Here is a 25,878-nt window from a genome sequence, read left to right as displayed (position 1 = left end):
AAAAAATAAACATCCCACTCACCTTACCTCCGTTCCCACGCTGCCCATGTCCTCTTCTCTCCCAGGTCCTCTGTGCCGGTCTTCTCCTGCAGGCGGCGCGCGATGAAATGACGTCATCGCGCGTGGCCCGCAGGAGACTAAAGACACGCGCCGCTCTGCTGGGGAAGGAGCCGGCACAGACAGCATCCTCCGGTGTCCGGCAGCTGTCACAGACACCGGAGGATGCTGTGTATGCCGGCTTCTTCCTCCTCCAGAGCGGCGAGCATCACAGGGGAGCTGCGGGCCGCGGGCCGCATCGGGAGGTCTCAGGGGCCGGATGCGGCCCGCGGGCCGGAGGTTCCCCACCCCTGGTTTAACGTATCCATCTCATGAAAAAAATTGATTGATTTGTGTGCAACCATTTGGATCCGTTTTTCCATTGACTTCCATTATTTAAAGGGAATCTGTCAGCACATGGATCGGACTTGACATGCTGACAGTGTAGTATAGGTGTGCATCCACGTGTGTGCATGGTCTCTGTTTAGAAAGCTTCTGTGCAGTAGATTTTTAACAAACACACTCTAACCAAGTGTCACAGAGGAGTAGTGGCATGCAGGGCCGATTCTAGCTTTTCTGCCGCCTGAGCCGAGAATTGACATGGCGCCCCCCTCTACACTAAGATGATAAGCAAGTGGACCAGATCCTCTGCAGACGTTGTGGTCCTGCTGCAGATCTACAGTACGGTATTTCTGCACCAAAATAAATGCATTTTAAATCTGCAGCATTTAGTACAGTACACACTGTGCCCCAATATGTAATACCACCACACACTGTGCCCGCAGGATGTAATACCACCACACACTGTGCCCGCAGGATGTAATACCACCTCACACTGTGCCCGCAGGATGTAATACCACCACACACTGTGCCCACAGGATGTATACCACCTCACACTGTGCCCGCAGGATGAATACCACCTCACACTGTGCCCCCAGGATGTATACCACCACACACTGTGCCCCCAGGATGTAATACCACCACACACTGTGCCCACAGGATGTATACCACCACACACTGTGCCCACAGGATGTAATACCACCTCACACTGTGCCCACAGGATGTATACCACCTCACACTGTGCCCGCAGGATGTAATACCACCTCACACTGTGCCCCCAGGATGTATACCACCACACACTGTGCCCGCAGGATGTAATACCACCACACACTGTGCCCGCAGGATGTAATACCACCACACACTGTGCCCCCAGGATGTATACCACCACACACTGTGCCCGCAGGATGTATACCACCACACACTGTGCCCCCAGGATGTATACCACCACACACTGTGCCCGCAGGATGTATACCACCACACACTGTGCCCGCAGGATGTATACCACCACACACTGTGCCCGCAGGATGTATACCACCTCACACTGTGCCCGCAGGATGTATACCACCACACACTGTGCCCGCAGGATGTAATACCACCACACACTGTGCCCGCAGGATGTATACCACCACACACTGTGCCCGCAGGATGTATACCACCACACACTGTGCCCGCAGGATGTATACCACCTCACACTGTGCCCGCAGGATGTAATACCCCCACACACTGTGCCCGCAGGATGTATACCACCACACACTGTGCCCGCAGGATGTAATACCACCACACACTGTGCCCCCAGGATGTAATACCACCTCACACTGTGCAGGTAAAAATACCTCCCTCCCCTCTCTTCAGCATACAGTCCCATGAAAATACCTCTCTTTCTTCTCTAGCATACAGTCCCATGTAAATACCTCCCTCCCCTCTCTTCAGCATACAGTCCCATGAAAATATCTCCCTCTCTTTAGCATACAGTCCCATGTAAATACCACCCTCCCCTCTCTAGCTTACAGTCCCATGTAAATACCTCCCTCCCCTCTCCTCAGCATACAGTCCCATGAAAACACCTCCCTCTCTTTAGCATACAGTCCCATGTAAATACCACCCTCCCCTCTCTAGCATACAGTCCCATGTAAATACCTCCCTCCCCTCTCCTCAGCATACAGTCCCATGAAAATACCTCCCTCTCTTCAGCATACAGTCCCATGTAAATACCTCCCTCCCCTCTCCTCAGCATACAGTCAAATGAAAACACCTCCCTCTCCTCTCTTTAGCATACAGTCCCATGTAAATACCTCCCTCCCCTATCTTCAGCATACAGCCACCCTCCCCCTGACCTTCCAGCACCCTGCTCCTGCTGTTACACTTCAAGAGGGATAGAGGAGAGCTCATGAGGTCGGGAGGAGGATGAAGCCAGGTCAGCACAGCAGCTACTATCAGAATTTGTTGTGGGTGCAATGTGCTGCAGTGCTGCCTGCAGACTGGTCCCAGGAGCTTCTGCTCACACTGTGGTGCTGTTAGTATTACTGTGTGAGCAGGACGACTATGTGCTGCACTGGACATTGGTAATGTAACACTATGCTGGGCGACCACACCAGTGCTGCATAGTCTTCTGGCCTCTGCTCCCTGTCAGATCGTCTCTCCGGTATAGGTGGGCGGCACTATACACAGCTCAGAGGAAAGGGGTCAAGTTGTTGCTGGGCCAAGTGTACTGCTGACAACCTGATGTGCTGAGCACACTGCACCCAGTCGGGTAAATCATTTAACCCCTTTATTGCTGGGCTCTCTGGCTCCTAAGGGGTTAGGTAGAGATACACTGCATCCTGATTTAACCTCTTTCCTGTAACTTGCTAAACTTGAGTAAAGTCCCCCCCCCCCCCCCCCCCCTCCCTCATACCGCTTGGGCATGAGACGCTCCTCTTGTCTGGGTGGGCTTCCATCTTCATCTGGTGGGCGGAATACGGAGCAGTTCCCCTTCCCCATTGGAGGCTGCCTGCTCCTCTAGTGGGGCTGGAGACAGTGACATGTGACAGTGCAGGGGCCTCAGTCCTGTGGCGGGGGAAGCTGATCAGCAGCGCTGCCTGCCTGTTTCCTGTGAGGGGGTCACTGATAAGCACAGTGTGTGGCAGCGGGCGGCCCCCTCAGTCAGACAGCGGCCCCAGTCCCTAAATAGCAGTTGCTTGGGCGGCCCCCACGGACTGGCAATCAGGGCAGCCCATCTGCAGATCTCCCTCTCCTCCTGGCTATTGTAATGGGGTCGGCCATCAGCCGCACAGCACAGCCAGTCCCTGCACAGTGAGTGTTCAGCCATGTGATGTAAACATTGAAGCTCACAGTGCAGGGGAGGCTGGTGCCGCCCCCCTCAGGGCTGTGTGATCTGCCGCCTGAGGCGAAGTCTTCACTTCGCCTCATGGCAGATGCGGGCCTGGTGGCATGGCTTGTGCTGCACTTCAGCACACCTCACCACTACTTCCTCCTCCTCCCCCCCATATTTATGCATATTTACCTACTAGCCTGCCTCCTGCTCCTTGTTGCCATCATGTAGTTGCAAGCAGGTGCCGTTTTGCCAGTTCGCACCTGTGGCGCCGATTTCCTCTGGGGTAACACGGTTTGCCCATGTGCTGTAGGGAAGGAGGGCATCGCACGCACGCTGAACATTACAAATGAGGGCACTGGTTTTAGGCCCTCAACATGCGCACTCTACAGCAAACGTGACCAGGAGCGACCACCCCCCCCAGAAGGAATTGTCGGCACAGATGCGAACTAGCAATTCGCAGCATGGCCAGCAGTGACACGTGCATGGAACTACATGACAGCAATGGGGAGCAGGAGGCAGGCTAGTAGGTAAATATGCATGAATATGGGGAGAAGAAGTAGTGGTGAGGCGTGCCGAAGTGCGGCACAAGCCATGCCACTACTCCTCTTTGACACTTGGTTAGTGTGTTTGTTAAAAATCTACTGCACAGAGGCTTTCTAAACAGAGACCATGCACACAGGGGACACACACCTATACTACACTGTCAGCACCTTGGGTCCAGTCCGGGTGCCGACAGATTCCCTTTAAAAGAAAGGATCAAAACTGACCTAATTTTTTTTTGTGTGTGTACACAGAAATGTGGTCAACCACATTTTTGATCACCACAGAGGAAATGTCTCGGCACTACCGCAGGTGAACCGGACCGTTTAAACACTTCTCCACGAAGACCTGAAGTGACTACGGGTGGTGCTCATTCATCCATGATAGTCCATTAAAAATCCACTTCAACAAGTAAATAAAGATGAGGCACTCACCCTTCTCGTCTTCTTAAAAGCAGATAAAGTTTTATTTTACATACCTACAGGTACAGACACAGACGGCCCCCGAGGAACGTGTAGTGACGCACACGAAACAGGCTGTCGCCCGTCCGCATGTCTGTGTCTGTACCTGCAGTTATGTTAAATAAAACTTTATCTGCTTTTAAGAAGACGAGAAGGGTGAGTGCCTCATCTTTATTTACTTGTTGAAGTGAACCACATTTTTGTGTTCACTATAAAAACAGGTCCATTTTGATTATATATATATATATATATATATATATATATATATATATATATATAGTCAAATGCATTCATTTTTTTCATCCCTTTTTATCAATAAACTGTTATGTTAAACGAACAGCAAATATGCAGTGTGAACCCAGCCTTAGCGGTGGGACAGGATTTCTCTGAAGTAGGTGTGGCTTACAATACGACCCACTGTGCCAAAATATTTAGGTGTTGATTTTTAAGTCTTCAACTGAAACAGTCTAAGGTTGTGCCAAATGTGTCAAAAAGCATGTGCCACTGTGATGAATTTCCCACAAACTGTCTAGTTCCAGTTTACCCTGTTGAGCTGTTAAACAGGATTGATAAATCTGTGCCGATGTGTTCTGTCTAGAGCAAGTAGCTGGAAGCATTCACTGTTTGGCTCCTCAGGTCTTGCACTAGGAGTAAATCTGCATAGATATTTACATTGGACAAAGCCAGTGGTAATGGTGAACCATCTGATAATCTTCTTGTTGTCTTGGCTTATTCTTCAGCCATTTAAATGTGCAGGTTGTACATTTCTGCTATGTCTTTTTCATATTGTGGATCAGATGAAAGTGGAATCGTTGAATAGTCTTGTCTGGGAAATGTTGGCAGGCGCTGTGCTTGTTTATATGTAATTAACACTCTGCATGCAATTAAAAAGATTTTGATGCATCATGGACTCTGCGGCTTTACTGAATATTTATGATATTACACACTGCAGGACAAAAAATACTCAGTTGGCCTCATTTCATCAACCTGACTATGGCCTTGCTTTAGAAATAGAATAAGGCAGTGATGTTATTTGAACTCTGTGGGAGATCCATCTTTGTTGGCTTTCAGAAGATTCTGGAGACACTAGGTTTGGCTGATTGGTGGGACAAGGAATATATGGTGTCCCACTGGGAAAGCCATTAACAGATAATTGGCAATGCCCGCAATAGAGCACTGCGACCCCATAGCATTAGTGATCATTGGATGTCCTGGAAGTCTGACCTGCCTCAAAATATATGTTACTAACATTATACATGAACCAGAAGATGGCATGTACAAAACTGATGTAATGTGACTGATTTACTAGATCAGGACATTAATGGTTGTTAATTAGAGATGAGCGAACCTGGAGCATGCTCGAGTCCATCCGAACCCGATCGTTTGGCATTTGATTAGCGGTCGCTGCTGAAGTTGGATAAAGCCCTAAGGCTATGTGGAAAACATGGGTGTATAGTCATTGGTTGTATCCATGTTTTCCAGACAACCTTACAGCTTTATCCAACTTCAGCAGCCACCGCTAATCAAATGCCAAACGATCAGGTTCGGATGGACTCGAGCATGCTTGAGGTTTGCTCATCTCTATGTGGTAATCTGAAAAGCATCTTGATGGTTGGGTTTTTAACATGCACAACGGGGCAGTATAATGTGCAGACTAGAGGGACCACTTGGTCTTGGTTCGCCATTATTCTCTGTGTATATCTGGTCAAAAGCCCATAGTGTGTTAAAAATAAACCAACATTTAAGGCCGTTGAGTGTTTACTTCGGAGACCCATCTTTGAAGCCTTTCTCGTTTAGAGAAGTAATTAACGATGCCTAGACGACCGGCTTTTTGTAAGGATGATTTAATCTTACTGGCCCCATGGCATGTTTCCAGAGGGCACGGACTCGTTGCTTGGTAACACCCTCTTACCCATTCTGTATGCAAGAATTCTGATTCCAGGTTTTGTCTTTGTTGTGGGTTTTGTGCCCTTTTTATTTCTCTTGTTACATTGCACTGTTTGTCTCATGAAGCTTGATGAAGTCATACGATAACATAGTAGTTTGGAAAAACAAAAGTTACTTCACAAGAACCAACCTGATAACTGTATATATTCTGGCCAAGTTGCTAATGGCCACTCTATCATCCTCAGTAAGCTGCCATAGCCCTGGTTGGCAGTGCTGGTTTTCTGATTTTGGTAGTTCTGTAATAATGTATTCTGGTTCCTCATAGTCGGTGATTTTTTAAGAGTTTGGGTTACAACAAGAGTTTTATCAGCTGGATTATGTATGCAGGGTTGTATATAAAAGGCTGAATTAGTGCCTTCTATTTATTGTCTGCATGTGAAAGATTATCTTGGCACTCGCATTTAGCTTTCCTCTAAAACAACTGAAGAAAAATCTTCAAAGATTACGTTAAGCATACATCTCCTGAATGGGCGCACTGTGTTATGAGGCCCTAATAAGCCGTATTCTCGTCAATCAAGAAAAAAAAATAAAGAAAATGCCAGCTTCTGTGAGACAGGATGGCAGACAATTACAGTGACTTAAAAGGAAAAAAAAATCATGCTGGGAGCCTGCTGAGTCCAAGCAAAACAAGCATGCTTCACTGGAAGTGGTTTGTATGATCTGACTCTATAATGGAAGTCACTCTGCACAGAAATCTACAATGGTATAGCTTCTATATTGCTTTCTTGATATACTTCGTGATTCTTTGAAGCCTTGTAATCCAACATGGTTTCGAAACACAGAATATATTTAAAGGGTAATAGTGCGTGGGTAATAGTGCACCTGAATTATCATACAGTGAAGTGTTATATTTACCCTTCCCTATGAATGAAGACCTTCAGATCACCTAGTATATTTTTTCTGGTGCACTAGGCTGGATACTTCCAGCCTTTAGGTGTTTGAACATCAGGAAATTTATTTTTACAGCCATTTTTTATTTAAATTGTTCCAGTGCATCTAATATAAAAGAATAAAGCAACTTTGCAAAGTGTTTTAATTAGAAGGTGCCCTCATCCATCCTGTGTTTCCATAGATACAGCCTACACACAAGCCCTGCAAAGTCTCATCAAGTATTCTCCATTCTGTTCTGTAGCTCCTATGATCCTATGTAATGCATGTAAGAAAGATTAGACTATAGGATAGTCTCCACAAAATTCTTTCCAGAGGTGCTTCATATTTAGGCCTCACTCACATTGAATCTTGACGGAGTTTATGTTTAGGTTGCAACAACGGCCGCTGTTTGACTGTGTGAATTCACACTAGTGTGTATATGAAACGACCATAGTGTATACACTACAGCTGGTGTTCCATGCGGCCACAAAAAATAATTGACATGTCTGATTGGTGCGGCCGCTATTCATTGAACAGTGGCCACATAAAATAGCCTGTGCTCACAGTGTAAAGTACGGCAACTGGCCGTACTTTACATTGTGCTCTATGGCTAATTTTAGTGCGGGCACACCCTAATGTGCCCGCATTTCAATTGAAATGTAGTGATGTTCACCCAACCGATGCTGTAGTATCGGCCAGGTGAACATCTGAGACATTGGCCGTTGTTTGTCAAACAATGGTCGCGGTTCATACAGCCTATGAACATGGCCTAAAAAGTAGTCCATCCTTCAAAGCTTTCCAATATGGAAGTCTGTTATATCTTAAAATTGGAGAGGAACGTAAAATGTTGTGCAAAGGAAAGCATGAGCCTTTCTTATACTTTGAGTGCAGGATGACATTTTTACTGTGTTTCAAGTTTAGTTTTTTTTTAAATGTTCAGTTTTTTTAAATTCAGTTTACCTTTAGCTTTGAAGAAATTGCAACATAAGAAATAAACATTTCAGAATATGTCTCTAAGAGCATTAAAGTTGTCCTGGCTTCTAAATATTCCTTATATGACTAAAAGTACATAGATTTATTTTTCTTGTTATAGTTTACATTTTATATTTTTACAGAGCTTAAAGAAGATTCAAGAGATGGGACATGATCCAACAGACAGATCTACTGACCTCGATGATTTAAAAAATTCTGATTGGGTATGTTACTGATAATATAAACCTAAAACTCATACTCTGTGTATCTTATTATGAATATACCATCCTCAACATTGAAATTGTGACACCAAGAAGGACAGGCTGTAAGGTTATGCAAAACAATGAAGGAGCAGCCCTTGCTAAGATCTGCTAATTATTATATTTTCTAGCACCTATCTCCAATCTGTGGCAGGTGGGTGGCCTTCAATGGTAGAAAAAACAAATTGAGAGCATATTTTTTTCCAGCCACATAATCGTAAATTCATTAAGTTGGTACAGTATGATTGTGTGATACCTCTCGTTGGTCATGGCGCCAGTTAGGTCCACTTGTGGTAAACTGAGAAGAACTCTCTTCTGAAAACCACCTTCATTCATATATTGTGGATCTATCTTTTCAGGCCAGGTTTTGGGTCCAGGTAATGCGCGATCTACGAAATGGAGTCAAGCTGAAGAAAGTACAAGAGCGTCAGTACAACATGTTGCCTATTGAGTACCAGCTGACCCCATATGAAATGCTAATGGATGACATCCGATCTAAACGTTACACCTTGAGAAAGGTGATGGTGAGTTGGTTTCATAGACCTTCAGGGCAGTGCAGCCTTGTGTGTTGCTTATTGTTATCTGTCCTTACTCAATAAAAGCATTGTTCCCTGTGTCTCTATTTGTTCAGATACTGAATTGCTGTGTTTTTAGTTTATACTGTTAAATACGTTGTCACAGAGCCTTCCCCTTCCCCTAACACTTAAACCTTGTATGCTGTTTATTTTGTTCTAGGTTCAGGGTGACATCCCTCCACGATTAAAGAAGAGCGCTCATGAAATAATCCTGGATTTTATACGCTCCAGACCACCGTTAAATCCTGTATGTATTCTTGCTAAGCACTAATCATGTATCCCTATGCTTTCAGCTCATCTGAATTAAATTCCTCCCAATTCCATGCTTGCTAGCCTGTGCAGTGCAGCCTCTTACTGTAAAAGCAGATTATTCATCTAAACAGCTGGCAGTAGGTTCCCCACGGAAATAATCAGGTCATGTGCGCCGCTTGTTTTCAGTTATAAACAGTATATCTTTGGTCTCATACCTTTTTGTAATGGTTGGTTGAAACTAATATTGTAATTTTGCTTGCTGGAAAGATTTTTCAGCTTTAATGTGTGTAGAAATGATTAATGTTATTGTTTCTCAACCTTTCTAAGCCTAGTACCTCAGCCACATAAGCACAAAGCTGTAAGCTAAAGCTATAACCACTGAATAAAGCAATCACAAATAATGACATACAATAGACATAAAAAGCAATACTGAAAAGATTAAAGAGGGAGGGAATTCCCTCCCCTCTATGACACGGCTCCATTAGAATCAATGGCCCGCCTCCTGTGCTTCAGTCCTGGCCCAGTACCCGTGCATAGAACGGCGTTGTACGCTGGAACCAGGTTCAAAAAACGGACCGCGGCATCGGCTTTTCCATGACTGCGCCGTACTATCCGTGGGTCAGATTAAAAAGGATGTACCTGATGGTACATCCTCTTTAATATCCATTGATGCATAGGTTCCTAATTTACCCCTTAGTAGTACCACTATACAATTTTGTGCCCCAATACAGTGCTCAATTATACTCTGCAAATAACGTCCGTCTATATATTCCCACCTTCAGGGTCCAGTCAAAGGGGTAGAAGTTGAAAAAAAAATCTTTCAAATCAACTAGTTTCAGGAAGTTCTATAGATTTGTAATTTACTTCTATTTTAAAATCTGAAGTATTCAGTAATTTATCAGCTGCTGTATGTCCTGCAGGAAGTGGTGTTTTCTGTCTAGTCTAACGATATACACAATAGCTGCTAATAATTTTATCCCTGTAGGTATCTGCACGGAAGTTGAAACCTACCCCAGCTCGTCCACGAAGTCTACATGAACGGATGCTGGAGGAGATTAAATCTGAAAGGAAGCTTCGCCCTGTTTCCCCTGATGAAATTCGGCATAGCCGACTGGGTAAGAGCATGGCTACACAATCTAATATTTTTATTACATTTTTTAGGTGCAAGCAGATTAATTAAAATGATGCTTCAAAGTCTACGACTTTAAAAGGGTTGTGTAAGATTAGAAAAATATAGCTGCTGTCTCCTAAAAAAAAGCCCAACACATGTCTTGCTTTGCGTGTGATATTACAGCTCGGCACCATTCACATCAATGGAACTGAGCTACATTACCACATACAAACTGAAGACATGAGACCCTGTTTTTTCTTACCCTTGATAAACCCCTTAAAGGTAAAAAATAAATATATATATATTTTTAATTTACTTTATTTTTTACTTTGGTGTACTGGTAACTGTACAGAAAGGCAGAGGAGAGAAAATATATATATATATATTCTCTCCCCTGCCTTTCTGTACAGTTACCAGTACACCAAAGTGCCATATTAAGTCTACCATGTATCTCCTTGTTACATCCCCGATTAGGATACATCAGCGGAGTTGGGCTGCCATAACCTGCTGACCTCTTCGCCGCGGAATCCCGCAGTGCTTGGTGTGCTGCTGTAAGTGAATGAGAGGGCATGCGCTCGTCCGCTGCCGACGCTCTCCACTCAAAGAAGTTACTACTACTACCACTACTACCACTACTACATGTTACTACTTTGAGTGGAGAGGAGAGGGAGCGGACAAGCGCGTGCCCTCTCATTCACTTACAGCAGCACACTGAGCATGGCGGGATTCCACGGCGAAGAGGAATTACGCCGTGTTTACTCAGTGTGAACTGGCCCTTACTCCTACAATACCACACAGGGGGAGATTTATCAAACATGGTGTAAAGTGCACCTGGCTCAGTTGCCCCTAGCAACCAATCAGATTCCACCTTTTATTTTCCAAAGAGTCTGTGAGGAATGAAAAGAGGAATCTGATTGGTTGCTTGGGGCAACTCAGCCAGTTGCACTTTACACCATGTTTGCTAAATCTCCCCCACAGTGTTTACATGATGCCAGTATTACAGAGTATATTGTCAGAAGTAGCAGACTAACTAATTTTTTTTTCACATATGAACCTACATTGATGTTACTTTTCAGTTTTGCTATGCTTTGTTATTAATCACTTTTCTGTTTAATTCTTTGCATCATTGGTTTCTTTTATGTTGGCTTTACTGACAGGTCTCAGAACTACATAAACCGCTTATGTGGATATTACTGTCTGGGCTACTTTCTATAGATGTGTTGAGAACAAAGGACTAAGAATAGCATTTTTAAACCAGCCAGATATTTATAGGCAGGTTTGGAAGATGCAAGAACCAACCTGAATGGTTTATTGTGCATGGCGGGATCTGTTCACACTTTCAGGCTATGTTCACGTAACTTTTGTATCAATCACGGCCGTTGTTGCCGATTTGCAACAATCGCCGTGATTAAAACAAAAATTATGTTTTACTGCAGTCAGAGGGAATCCCGGCCAGAGTGTATACACTTCATTCGGGATCCCTAGTGGCCGCACGAAAAATTGACATTATTCATTGAATAGCAGCTGCACAAAACTGTCACTTCACACAATGGAGAGTGCGGCTCTGGCCACACTCCCCATTGTCGGCTATGGTGAATTGGTCCATGTGCATCCCCATTCCAATTCCCCAGAAAAGAGGTTTATCCAGTACCGGCCGGGATAAACTCACTGACACCGGCCATTCTGTGACACGGCCGGGTCACAAAACGGCTGGTGTGTTACGATGTGTGAACCCGGCCTCATTGTGGTTTGTGCAGTCATTTCCCCTGTACCACAGTCCCCATTGACTTCTAAGAGTATCTGTATTTACGAAGGAGACTAGTGTAGCTCTCACTGCAGTTTTTCCAGCAAAATCACTGAGGCTCCAATGTGGATTGAAGGGCATGCTTGTGCTGATCATCTCCAAGTATATACATGGTGAAACTATATTAGCTGCTTATATACAGGCTAGTTTAGTTACTATCTGAAGTAGTGAATTATTTTTTATTTATTCCTTGCAGGTTTAGCTGTAAATTCCTGCACTGTCTGCATTTTGTGAAGGTAGATATATTGATTAGCTGTAGGTTCTGGTAATAAATAATCAGGGTGCTGGGAGGCAATTGATTCTAGAAGCTTCTGAAGGTTCCTTCATGACAATTGGGACCTGAATACATAATGGCTAGATGTAGTAAAGCCTCCTTAATGAGTGTTTAGTTGTGCCTCCAGATCTGACAGTGCTGTATTGCTGAAGCTCAGAGCTGGGATTACGTTATAATGTGTTTTCTACTAAGTATTTTCTAGCACCTTTCAGGGAATGCAGCTCTTGTCTCCTCTGAATATATATATATATATATATATATATATATATATATATATATATACAATATACTAATTAAAAGCAAGCCTCTGACTTTGATGTATGAATAGCAATGAGCCAAACGTGGGTGTTGTTGGGAAACTCCTTACTTATAAAGAATTGTTTTCTCCATATACCTTAAGGCCTATTTACATGCAGCAATGTATGTATACAAACTTTTAGTGATTGACAACTTCCTAACACTAAGGTGGATGAGTCCATACTACTGTTATAAAGTACTGAGACAGCCATTCACAAATAACTTTTTCCGTGGTTAGTGTGATTATTTAAAGGTGTTATTCTTCAGATTGTAGGTTCAAATCACTATAGCAGATGGTATGTGTATGTGGAAAATCCTGTCTTTTTGATGTGTAACCACCTATCTACGCACATCTGATTAAGGGAATGTATGTTCTTCCCACAGGTGACATAAATGCATGGCCACATGCATTTATGTCACCTTACATTCCAGTTTTCATTGGGGAGAGGGGATTAATCCATCACGCCTGTTACTTCTATTGGATATGTATGGCCTTTCTAAAAACAGTTCCTATTACTTTCCATTGGGCTCCTAAGACTAAGGCTGCATTCCCACATTCCGTGATCCTGACGGATCACGGACGTGGAATGCATGTACCGGAGTCCACCTGTGCCCGGACAGCTTCTGTAATTAGATGCTGGGAGCAGGGGAGACTGTATTCATAAGCGCCGCGCTGTAATGAATCAGCCGCGCGGTGCTGTTACTACAGCGCGGCGCTTATGAATACAGTCTCCCCCGCTCCCAGCATCTAATTACAGATGCTGTCCGGGCGCGGGGGGACTCCGGTACATGCATTTCACGTCCGGATCACGGAACGTGGGAATGCAGCTTTAGAGTCCTATAACACTGAGCGATTTTTTTTTTTTTAAAACAATTAACGACTAACGATAAACGATCGCAAATGAGATTGTATATCGTTAACCTGAAATCGTTTACAATATTACACAGAACAATAATCGTTAGTTACGATCGTTACAGTGATCGTTACCATGATCGTTTATTCCTTCTGATCTCAGGAAAACAATGGGCAATGTGCTATTACACTGAATGATTAGTGAAAAAACACGGAACTTGAGCGAACGAACGTGGAATTACAACGAACGATTAACGATAATTTTAGGTTCAGATCTAAATAAACGATCAACGGCATACGAACGATTTTTCGATCACTGCCTGCAATTACACAGATTCGAATGATTTAACGATTTTTCGCACGATAATCGTTTTGTGTAATAGGGCCCTAAGGGCCCTTTTACACCAAAAGATTGTCTGACAGATTTTTTTGAGCCAAAGCCAGGACTGGACTATAAACAGAGAACAGGTAACAATGGAAAGACTGAGATTCCTCGTCTTTTCAAATCCTTTCCTGGCTTTGGTTTACAAAAATCTGTCAGATAATCTGTTGGTGTAATAGGGCTCTAAATAGCAGATATGTTTAAACTCTTATATCTCGGTGCTGGAGGGGCTAGTTGATTAATAAGAGGTACAGATGGATTCAGGGTCAAAAGCCCTATACAGCCATGCACTTTAAGTCCAGAGTTAAGTAATTGACAAATTTATTTACAATAGCAACCTTCTTAAAAAAAATTATATATATATATATATATATATATATATATATATATATATATATATATATATATATATATATACATCAAATACATATATATATATATATATATATATATATAAAATCAAATTTACAGTACAAGCGAAGCGCTTCGGCAGTCAGTTTACCTTTAAAGTCCGTGCCACTTTGCTTAGCTTCATTTGTGCTGTAAATTTGCATATATATATATATATATATATATATATATATATATATATATATATATATATATATATATAGAAAGCGGAAGTTTGCAAGATGGCACTGTGTTGGCTCAAAGGCTCAGGTGGATGCTTGAAAAAGATCTCAATGAGAGATCGAAACGTTGCACATTGATGGGTGAATAAAATCACTTTTTCACTTTATACTGGGATGTATGTATATGTAAAATATGATTGTGTATTAACAACTGGATACAAGAAAATAGCTAAAGGATTTAGAATTTTAGGTTCTTCTCTTAATTTTAGTGGAAAATGCGCCTTGTATAAAAAATTTGCTGTATTGACCTTAAAGGGGTAGTGCGGCACTAAACAATTATTCACTAAATAACACACATTACAAAGTTATAGAACTTTGTAATGTATGTTATGTTAGTGAATGGCCCCCCTCCCCGTGTCCCCCCCCACACGCCACCCCCAGAAGTGTAGTGCTCTATACTCACCTGATCCTTGTCGACCCCTGTCCGCTATCTTGCGACAATGATGTAATCTCCGACCGTCCCTCATGCTGGCCACCCTCTGCCGCGTCATCAGCTGCTCAGCAACGATTGGCGGCATGGATCACGTGAGTATAGAGCACTACAGGTGAGTATAGAGCAATACACTTCCAAAGATGGCGTGGGTGGGGGGAAACACGGGGAAGGGGGCCATTCACTAACATAACATACATTACAAAGTTGTATAACTTTGTAATGTGTGTTATTTAGTGAATAATTGTTTAGCGCCGCACTACCCCTTTAACTTTAGTAGAAAAACTTGTTATGTGTCTTGTACATGATGTCTTTTTTTTCTGTGTCACATTTCAGATACTGCCATTCAGGCCAGATCAGGTTATCTGAAATGTATAATTGTTCCTGCATTTTACTTTGTTACTTTTATCCTAACAGAAAATTTTTGTTTTTCCAGTAATGCGGCCCCTTAGCATGTCTTACAGTTTTGACTTGTCAGGTAAAATGTGCACCTGGCGTATTCTCGTAGATGTTGTGGTCCCCCTCTTCATGTGGTCATTCGTCAGTATAGTCCCTTTCTGTCATGGTCAGAGATTCAACAGCTGAAACCAAAATGACTGGAGAATTGTTCTTTTAGATGGGTGGGGGACTTGCTGAAGATTATATGGCACTTATCAAACAAATGTTAGATATAGCATATGGCTGTAAAACAGCCACCTTCTATGTAACATGTTTGATAAGGTCACGTATAACTCACCACTTTAGTCATTTTTGTTGATTTTCTTTTTTCCTGTTTAATTTCTTGAATTATGTAAAACTGCAGTTTCTCTTTCTCTCTCAAATATATATATATATATATATATATATATATATATATATATATATACACACACACACACATATACAAATACATCCTTTTGTTAATGATTGGGGGTGACTTGTAGTTCAGAATAGCCTTATGAGTTATCTAATCAGAATAAAGATTTCATAGATTTCAAAGATGTCATTCCACCTTAAAAATCACAAGGGTTAAACACTAGATCAAGTACAAGACTTGTGTGACTTAGTTTTGAGTGTATGTTATTTGCTAGAAAGCAGCAGTACTGATAATGGCCTGATACATCTATCGATTCCAGACATCAGTAAACATTCGATCTAGTTCATTACCTTGATAGTATCACAGACTAACATGTACTTGTATGTTGCTGGTGTAGAGTAATGTCCAGCTTGATAAAATCACTGAATATCTAACGTATTAGTGCAAGTGTGTATCGTAGTAGTAGGAACATGCTTTGTTCTTACAACCCTTTCAAAACCCTTTAAGTAAGTGGGAGAGCTCAGAGATAGATATCTATGTGATAGAGGGATAGTTGGTTTTAGTTTAAAGCCACCATACAGTAGAATTCCTTAGTGTAGACAGTAAGAACTCTCTCATGTCCGAGTATAGTTGTCGGTGAAATCGAGTAAAGCTGGTGATTGCTAGATTTACTAGGGATCAGCAACATCATAAAGCCATGTCAGTGAGTAGGTCATCAGCCGCATTTACAGCTTAAAGGGGTAGTCCACCCAAAATTTTTTTCTTTCAAATCAACTGCTACCATGAAGTGCCAGAGATTTGTAATTTACTTCTATTAAAAAATCTCAAGCCTTCCAGTACTTATCAGCTGCTGTATGCCCAACAGGAAGTTGTATTATTTCCAGTCTGGAGAGCAGGAGAGGTTTTCTATGGGGATTTGCTCCTGCTTTGCACAGTTCCTGACATGGACAGAGGAGGCAACAGAGAGCACTGGGTCAGACAGGAAAGAAAACACCACTTCCTGCTGGACACACAGCAGCTGATAAGTACTGGAAGACTTAAGTTTTTTTAATAGAAGTGAATTACAAATCTCTGGCACTTTATGGCACCAGTTGATTTGAAGGAAAAATTTTTTGGGTGGACTACCCCTTTAAGGCTGGGTTCACACTACGTATATTTGAGGCTGTATATTTGAGGCTGTATAGCAACCAAAACCAGGAGTGGATTAAAAACACAGAAAGGATCTGTTCACATAATGTTGTAATTGAGTGGATGGCCGCCATTTAATAGCAAATATTTGCTGTTATTTTAAAACAACGGCTGTTATATTGAAATAATGGCCGTTATTTACTGTTATATGGCGGCCATCCACTCAATTTCAACATTGTGTGAACAGATCCTTTCTGGGTTTTCAATCCACTCCTGGTTTTGGTTGCTATGAGGACCTGACATGAGAACCAAATACAGCCTCAAATATGCATAGTGTGAACCCAGCCTTAGGCTGCGTTCACACTACGTATATTTCAGTCAGTATTGTGGTCCTCATATTGCAACTAAAACCAGGAGTGGATTAAAAACACAGAAAGGATCTGTTCACACAATGGTGAAATTGAGTGGATGGCCGCCATATAACAGTTAATAACTGCCATTATTTCAATACAACAGCCGTTGTTTTAAAATAACAGCAAATATTTGCCATTAAATGGCGGCCATCCACTCAATTTCAACATTGTGTGAACAGATCCTTTCTGTGTTTTTAATCCATTCCTGGTTTTGGTTGCAATATGAGGACCACAATACTGACTGAAATATACATAGTGTGAACCCAGCCTCATTCATGCTGTTTTACCAGAATGGAAAAGTTCCTCAAATGGAAAATCCACCTTCAGGTGGTAAACAGATGTAAAGGTAGCTTTTACATCCAGTTTTATGACTTGTAGTAGTTGTGTGTTGTCAACCTAACCCTAATAGGATTGGTCCTTTCCATTCTGCTAAAATAGTACTGTATTGTTTTTTTGTTTGATTTTTAGCTTTTGGTGTAGGTTGGCTAAGGTGCATCTGCTTCTACATTTTTTCCCATGCATTTTATGCATTATGTATTTTACTTACGGTAATATATTGGCTCTAAAATAGTTCCTGACCATGAGAGAAATTATTTTTATCATTTTGTCATTTATTTTCATCCTTCACCTATTACTCCCAGTCTTGTGATATGTGCAGAACTCTGTGCTGTGTATGTAAAGTTGTAGAGTTGTGACCATGTCTCACAAAACTAATTTTTTACAGAATTTCCTTTACAAACATGGCAACCAGTCTTTTGTTTTTAATGTCCATGTATGTATAATATTAGGATGAAGCTGCACATGATTTTTTGAAAGTTACCAATTTCTATGACTGTTCTCATGTATTAAACCCACATAATAGTTGGATTTATAATGTAAAGAATTACTGGGCTGGTGGCTTTTGTAAGATCTTTATAGTTGCTTTAATTCCATCAGGTTTCATCCTCTAACAATATTGGATATAACTGCAGAATACAAATGATGGCCATAGTTACTGTGCCAGTCCCCTGATAAAGATGTTCATATAGCAAAACATGTTGAGAGGGTGAACTGTCTTGGTTGTATCTAGAGACTCTTGATATACTGTACATCAGAGGTAACGCACCAAAATGAAAGATAAATGTACTAGGAACACTGTAGTTTTTGATTCACAACTATAGACTTTAAATCATGTTATTTCTTTTGGACCTGCTCTCCAAGTGACATTTAATTGAAGATAATAAAATGTAAGTTTTATAAGCCTGTTAGAAAGGCCTAGGTCTCCAGCGGGACCACCTGAAAGGTTCTAGCTTGCTATAAAAAAAAAGAGGAGCTCTATAGTCATGGTTGAATAGTAAATACTTTGTATGAAAAACACATACTTAGTGTTTAAATGTATAAGAATACTCCTAGACCAGGGGTGTATACCTTTTTCTAGTTTAAGGGCCACATTGTGAGATTATGCCACTCCATGGACCACAATAAAAATTTAAGGGGTATTCTCTTCCAAACCATTTATGACATTGACATATTCCATCAATGTGAATTAGTTTGGCACTCCCACCTGTGGACAGAAAGAGAGTGCGCTTCAGAGAAGAGACTACGTCATGGGTCTCCAAACTGCGGCCCTCCAGCTGTTGCAAAACTACATTTCCCATCATGGCTGGACAGCCAAATCCAAAGCTTTAGCTTTACCCATGGACTAGGTAGATGCACAAGCACACAGCTGTCTTCATTAAAGTTTAATAGCCATACAGAAACAACTGAGGGTATCACCCATAAACCCCCTCTCCATTTAGGCTACATCTACCAGACAGGTGTGTTATATGTTTATGTATTTCAGTGTCCTAGTGGTTGGGGCCACACTAAATGGCACCCTTTGCCATCTTCTTCCTTTCTTGCTATGTTATGTCACATAAAAAGACTTTTACCTGTATGTACAGGATGCAGAACCTGCATTACTTCAGCTTGACATTATGTACTGTAGGTCTATTGCTTTGTTAGTACAATAGTAGTCTTATACTACTATATATTTAACTACAATAGTAGTTAAATATACAGGACTTACATTTAGATCTGTACTTGCATGATAAGAATTGTAAGAAGTGCTTAGATGTCAAGATTTAAGAAAGTGACATTTTATATCGGTTGTCATTAGTTACAAAGTCCACACTCTCCACGTGCATGCCAGCAGCATGTTTTGCCTGCAGTTTTTTTTTTTAGTTTACTTTCCATACATATAAACACATTGGGGGAAATTTATCAAACATGGTGTAAAGTGAAACTATCTCAGTTGCCCCTAGCAACCAATCAGATTCCACCTTTCATTTTCCAAAGAGTCTGTGAGGAATGAAAGGTGGAATCTGATTGGTTGCTAGGGGCAACTGAGCCCCCAATTTCCCTTTACACCATGTTTGATAAATCTCCCCCATTATATCTGTACTTGTCTATTAGTGAGTTACTATTTATATTATTCCTACATGATGGTTGAGGAACTGTAAGGAAAGATAAAAATCGTTAAAAAAAGTATAATTTCTTCCTGGTGATGACATCAGGCGTGAGCATTAATCACTAGTTATCTCTTTGACTTGGCGTTCCTTATTACACAGTGTCTCAGCTTCTCCTCTATGATTAGGATGTTGCAATATTGTGGCCGCCAGGCCATGCTACTTTGTGTAATAAAAGCAAAGAAGGCTGCATAGAGGTTGCATCTCTTTGCATTGTTTCTTATGCAGATGATGTTACTTATTGTATTGTATATAAATGCAGATGTTTCAACTCCGGAAGCTTCAAGAAAGCAACCGAGCCGCACAGTGTTAAATGGAAATGTAGCCGAGCAGTCCAGACTCAATGGAAGATCCATGCACATGACAGTTCAACGGAAGAGGCTGTTAAAGGCCCCAACACTTGCTGAGTTGGACAGCTCTGAGTCAGAGGTAAGTGCTAGTTTCCAACTGCAGGCATGCTGCAGCTGCTTTACTGCACGCTGTAACAGTCTGTGTACACGAGCAATATCTTTTTTTAATGCCAAAATTTGGATCTATTCTGTTGTGTGAGATCAGGAAGCCTTACCCTACCTCACAAGGTGGGACTAGATCCTGTTCTGGGCGATTTGACTAAGTGTGCTTTCCCTTGCAATAAAGGAGAAGTCCGGTGAAAATCATTATTAAAGTATTGTATTGCGCCCCAAAAGTTATACAAATCACCAATATACACTTATTACAGGAAATGCTTATAAAGTGCTTTTTTCCCCCCTGCACTTACTACTGCATCAAGGCTTCACTTCCTGGATAAAATGGTGATGTCACGACCCGACTCTCAGAGCTGTGCGGGCTGTGGCTGCTGGAGAGGATGATGACAGAGGGATGCTCAGTCCCTCCAGTGCCCTGTGTCCCTCTGCCATCATCCTCTCTGCCGTTTTCGCCTGACTTCTCCTTTAAGCTTTGACTTTTGACCACAGCAGTCAATGTACAGGGAGAGAAGAACAATCTATGATACTCCTCCTTCCCCTGTGTGGCTTTCTATAACTTAGTTGGAGGGGTAAACATGGAAGTTTTCCTTTTACACGCTGTTTTATTATTTGGAATAAAAAGAATTTTAAAAAGCTAAAACTACTATTAGTGTTTAAAAGGTGCAGACTTTTACACAATGATATATATGCAAAGTGATTTGCTTTTGTGAAGTGTTCCACTTTGTACATAGTAAGAGGAGCTTCACATAGATTAGAAGTAGGCAGAACTCCACTGATTGTGTGTGTTCTGCATCATTACCTTGAAGACTCCACCACTACAGGCATGCCATGTAATTCTTACATAAGCAGCAGTAATAACTGCCTTTAGTTGTGCCCTATGTATATGTGTGTACCAGGGAGTGTTCACCGTCCCAGGTCTAGACAACTTCATAATTGTACTGTTTGGTCCTGACTTTGCATTTTCTATTCCTGGGGAACTGATACTCTGCTTTATACTTAAAAAATAGCAGAAGCATAAATAGCAATTCTAACTCTTATATGATTATGGTATTAGGAACATTCCCATTTAGCTGGTGGAGCTTTGTACTAATAATCTGAATGAGTGTTAGGAATTTCCCTGCAGACTGTAATCTGCCAGAGCACTGCAAAAACTGCTGTCATGGCGTACATTTAGTTTGGACAACAGTAGTATTGGTCATGGGATTACCCATCTGATTATGTCAAATAATCATAATGGTCCAGCTACTGCAATGAAAAGTTTCCGTAGTCATTCTGTAATGTGTTTCTATTAGCAAGGACACCTATCTCAACGTATCTTACTTGTTTGATGAAAACATGTGCTGTTTATGCTGTTAGTTTCCATATATTTTTGGACCACTATAAAAGTTTAGTATAGCTATACCCCAGCTTTTAGCCCAGTTATCTTTGTGGATAATACTAATAATAATAATAATAGGAAATTCTGCCTCCAGTATTAGTCTCTCTGCTTCTTCTACAGTTATGCTGTCACATGTGTCATTATAGGTTTATTATGAGAATCTCTATTATAATTGTACAGTTTAAGCAGTGCTGCACATTATACCCAGCCCTGATATTCATCTTCCCCAGCTGTAGCTCAGCATGTGGCTATTCTCTGCGTCCACAGTACTTATGACTCATGAGCCTCCTGTTCATGCATGTGTATGGAGCGGGATATTTTAAATGCTTTTACATGACACACAAGATGTGTTCTCCAACAATGTGATTCTGCAGACCTAACATCATATCAGATTGTAGGTCATCAATCCACTTGTATCAACTTTTGAGATCAGGTGGTTGCATATAACAGTGTAAATGCATGTTGTGAGGTTCAGTTAATTAAATGAATTAATTAAAAAACGAAAATCCCCCCCCCCCCAGAAGCACCACTATACCCAGCCTATAGACACAAGTAATACTGTCTCTGGGATAAAAGTGGACCCTTTGTCATATCTCAGAAAGCATTTAAAGGTGTACTCCGGTGAAAAATGTTTTCTTTTAAACCAACTGGTTTCAGTAAATTATATAGATTTGTAATTTACTTCTATTTAAAAATCAGGTCTTCTGGTACTTATCAGCTGCTGTATGTCCTGCAGTGGCATTTTCTTTCCACAGTGCTGTCTGCTGTCACCTGGAACCATCCAGAGCTGGAGAGGATTCCTATGGGGATTTGCTACTGCTCTGGACAGTTACTGTCGCAGCCAGAGATGGCAGCAGTGCGCATTGTGTTAGCTTGGAAGGAATACACCACTTCCTGCAGGACACACAGCAGCTGATAAGTACTGGAATACTTTAGATTCTTAAACAGAAGTAAATTACAAGTCTGTATAACTTTCTGACACCAGTTGAGTTGAAAGGAAAGATAGTTTGCCAGCTTACCCCTTTAAAGGGGTAGTGTGGTGTTATTTACTAAATAACACACATTACAAAGTTATACAACTCTGTAATGTGTGTTATTTAAGTGAATGTCCCCCTTCCCTGTGTTCCCCCCAGCCCGGAAGTGTGATGCCGTATACTCATCGAATCACTGTTGACCCCCGCCGCGATTTTGGGTCGAACACGTCATCTTCAGGAGGCTGGCCGGACCGCTCCAGCCCTCCCTCCCATAGTTATGCTCAGCCAATCGCGGCTGAGCAGCTGATGACACACTGGAGGGGGGCCAGCATGAGGGAGGGCTGGAGCGGTCCAGCCGGCCTCCTGAAGATGACATGTTTGACCCAACATGGCGGCAGGGGTCGAGATTCGATGAGTATACGGCATCACACTTCCAGTGTGGGGAAATACGGGAAAGGGGGCATTCACTTAAATAACACACATTACAAAGTTGTATAACTTTGTAATGTGTGTTATTTAGTGAATGAATGTCGAACACCGCACTACCCCTTTAATCAACCTTAAACTAAGAATACAATGCATGTTTGTAGGAAGTGTTCTATAGAGGAAAAGGAGCTGAGCAGATTAATACACAGTTTTGTGGGAAAAATTATAACTACAAATTTTAATTTAAAACTTTATTCTAAGCTTGAGTCCTGTGGGCAGTCCTACTCCTTGATTGTTCGTCTTTTCTGTTAGGCTTTGTATAAAGAGATAGCTGTCAATCACTGATTAGGACCACACCTGGACTGTAAAGCCCATCACAAGCAGGGTTTTAGGTGCAGAAATAACTAATTCTTCTGGATCTTTTCCCACCCAACTTATATATCTGTCTGCTTAGCTTACATTGCTCTAGAATATGGTGCCTACAGATTGGACTTCATTTTCAGTGTGACAGGTTCCCCATAAAGCAGTCAATGGAAGAAAATGTTTACATGATTTCTATTAATAAAATAAACCTAAAGCATAACTGTCATTTAAATGTAATTTTTCAGAAATCAATAAATATCAATAGTTCAAGCGTTTTTAAGAAACTCTGTAATAGGTTTTATTTAGCAAAAAATGTTTCCTTCTGTACTAAAAAAAACAAACATTTTTTTTAACCTCCCCCCCCACCACCACCACTTCACAAGAAGCAGGATTGTGTCCATTATGCTCTATGGAGAGGGCAGAGGCTGAGAGGAGAGTGAGCACGGAGGAGAGAAATCAGTCCTGCACACCACAACACCCTGCAATCTTCTCTCAGCAAGTTTGTAGATAAGCACTGACCTTTCTGACCCCTGAATCTAGCATTTTAGATGCCCAGACAGTCTACAAACAGCTGATAGTCATGTCTACTCTTCCTGCTCACTCATCTCACCCCTCCATAAGATATAATAAACACAGCAGAACCCGTCTTCACTTTGCTTCGCTGTAATGAAGACAGATTTACTTAATAATGAACAGATAGGAAGCGACGGTGGGGTGGGAGGCTGGGAAACTGCTTTTTGAGTACAAAAAGAGTCTTTTTTGCCTAATAAAACCTATTACAGAGTTTTTTTTAAATCGCTTGTACTATTAATTCCTGCAAAAAAATAAAAAACAAAAAACATGACTGTTGCACTTAAAGAATAAGCTAAATACATTCATGGAAATTATTTCATCCAACAAAGTGGCCGTTTAGATTAGTAGAAATACACTTTCCTGCCTGAAATAAACAATTTTTAATATGGTAGAGAGACCCCTCACAACCTGGAACAGTTATATATTGCACGGAGTGAGCCACTGACTGGATAGATTTAAAGGGGTAGTACATTGAGGTATCTATAATAGGGATCTGGCAGCTCAACAAGTGCATGTTGGGAGTAGTCTTGATTTGGGGGCATTATTTCTCATCAGGTACCTAGGTGTACTGTAGGTAAGTGATATAATAGTTTTATCACATTTGTTGGAAATTTTCAGCTTATCGTATAATGTGTAAAACACTAAATCTGCATTGTCATGTTTCTGTCCTCCAATATAGCAGCTCTGTACACTGTCTGTTAAAAAGGGAAATAGCTGCTTTACCAGCACTGGTAGTTCAGGTTGTAGAACAAGTTAGTGGCGGGATATCCAGATCTTTTTGGCTGTCTTCAAGCAGTTAACAGATGCTATTGTGCTGCTTTATTACCCAAGTCACTCATGCTCTTTAAGGAATAGACTTCAGAAACATATTTTGGTTATGAATTGCTTATGATAAACTTACAGATATCGTGTTTAATAGCTCCAAGATGTCCCCTATTATATAGTATGCTGGAAAGCAATCCCACGTATTGTGTGCCAGCAGATTAACTGGTTCTCAATGATGGCTGTTTAATCAGAAAGGTTCCCTTCTATAAATGCTTGGTTTGCCTGTGTGTGAAACGTGCAACAGGATTATAGATTAACTAAAAGGAGATTAGTGTTTATTAATTTCTATTTACTAGGTCAGATTGTCCATACACCCATGCAGCATGAGGGGGATGGACCTGTGCCAGGAGATATAGTCCAGGCAATGGATAAATGCTACTCATAAGGTTTAAATGCTCTAAAATGTATATCCGTCAATAATTACTGATAATTTCCCATTACTTCACCCAGGAGGATACAGTACAAAAGTCCTCAAGCAGCAGTAGTATGTCTAATTCCCAACTGGAAGAGATATCTCCAGGAACCGCTGCTGGGAGAAAAAGTAAGTGACCGAAAAACAAAACAAAAAAATCTTCACTCTACAATCTGCATGCATACAATGATCACAATACTGCGACTGTGTACAACGAACATAATAATAAGACCACCTTAAAGGAGTACTCTGGCGGCCTCCCCCGAAAAAAAAACACAGAAAAAACACACAGCATTTATACTTACCATCCCGGTCACAACCGGCCACATCTCCATCCGCCGGCCTCGGATCTCCCTCACTTCCGGTTGTGAAGCAGTAAATGGGAGAGAAAAGGCTGCTGGTGCGCATGCACACTGGCAGCCTTTTCATTGACTGGAGCGCATTACATGGCTCCAGCTTGCTCAGCAAATCAAGGCTGAGCAAGCTGGAAACCATGTGATGCGCTCCAGTCAATGAAAAGGCTGCTTGTGCGCAAGTACTCCAGCAGCCTTTTCCTCCCCCATTCACTGCTGACAACATCGACTCTAGATGGCGCCCCGGGAGAAGAGGATGGGGTTGACAGTAATTTGGTATGTATACTTTATTTAACTTTCGGGCACAGGGTCAGGGGTGGGAAAGGGGGGTAAAGGGGCCATACAGCTTATTAACACATATTACAAAAATCCAGCAAAATTTTTTATTAAAGTATTGCCGCCCCCCCCCCCCCCCCCCCCAACTTACATAAATTACC

At 41.7% G+C, this 25,878-nt stretch overlaps 1 protein-coding gene across 5 annotated transcripts in view; it reads left to right on the top strand.

The window, feature by feature from the left end:
- The window catches only part of SPIRE1 (spire type actin nucleation factor 1), a 117,111-nt gene that overhangs the window by 78,020 nt on the left and 13,213 nt on the right, over positions 1-25,878 (top strand). For all 5 annotated transcript variants that reach the window (XM_069957801.1, XM_069957800.1, XM_069957799.1 and 2 more), the window contains exons 5-10: positions 8,124-8,204; positions 8,600-8,764; positions 8,976-9,062; positions 10,053-10,182; positions 19,936-20,102; positions 25,127-25,217. In XM_069957801.1, the coding sequence (XP_069813902.1) occupies positions 8,124-8,204; positions 8,600-8,764; positions 8,976-9,062; positions 10,053-10,182; positions 19,936-20,102; positions 25,127-25,217 (721 nt within the window). The remainder of the gene's footprint in view (positions 1-8,123; positions 8,205-8,599; positions 8,765-8,975; positions 9,063-10,052; positions 10,183-19,935; positions 20,103-25,126; positions 25,218-25,878) is intronic.

The sequence above is a fragment of the Dendropsophus ebraccatus genome, chromosome 2 (genome assembly GCF_027789765.1).
Source record: "Dendropsophus ebraccatus isolate aDenEbr1 chromosome 2, aDenEbr1.pat, whole genome shotgun sequence".
Lineage (NCBI taxonomy): Eukaryota > Metazoa > Chordata > Amphibia > Anura > Hylidae > Dendropsophus > Dendropsophus ebraccatus.
Note: the sequence above shows the minus strand (reverse complement) of the source record. Positions and strands in the feature narration are given on the sequence as shown.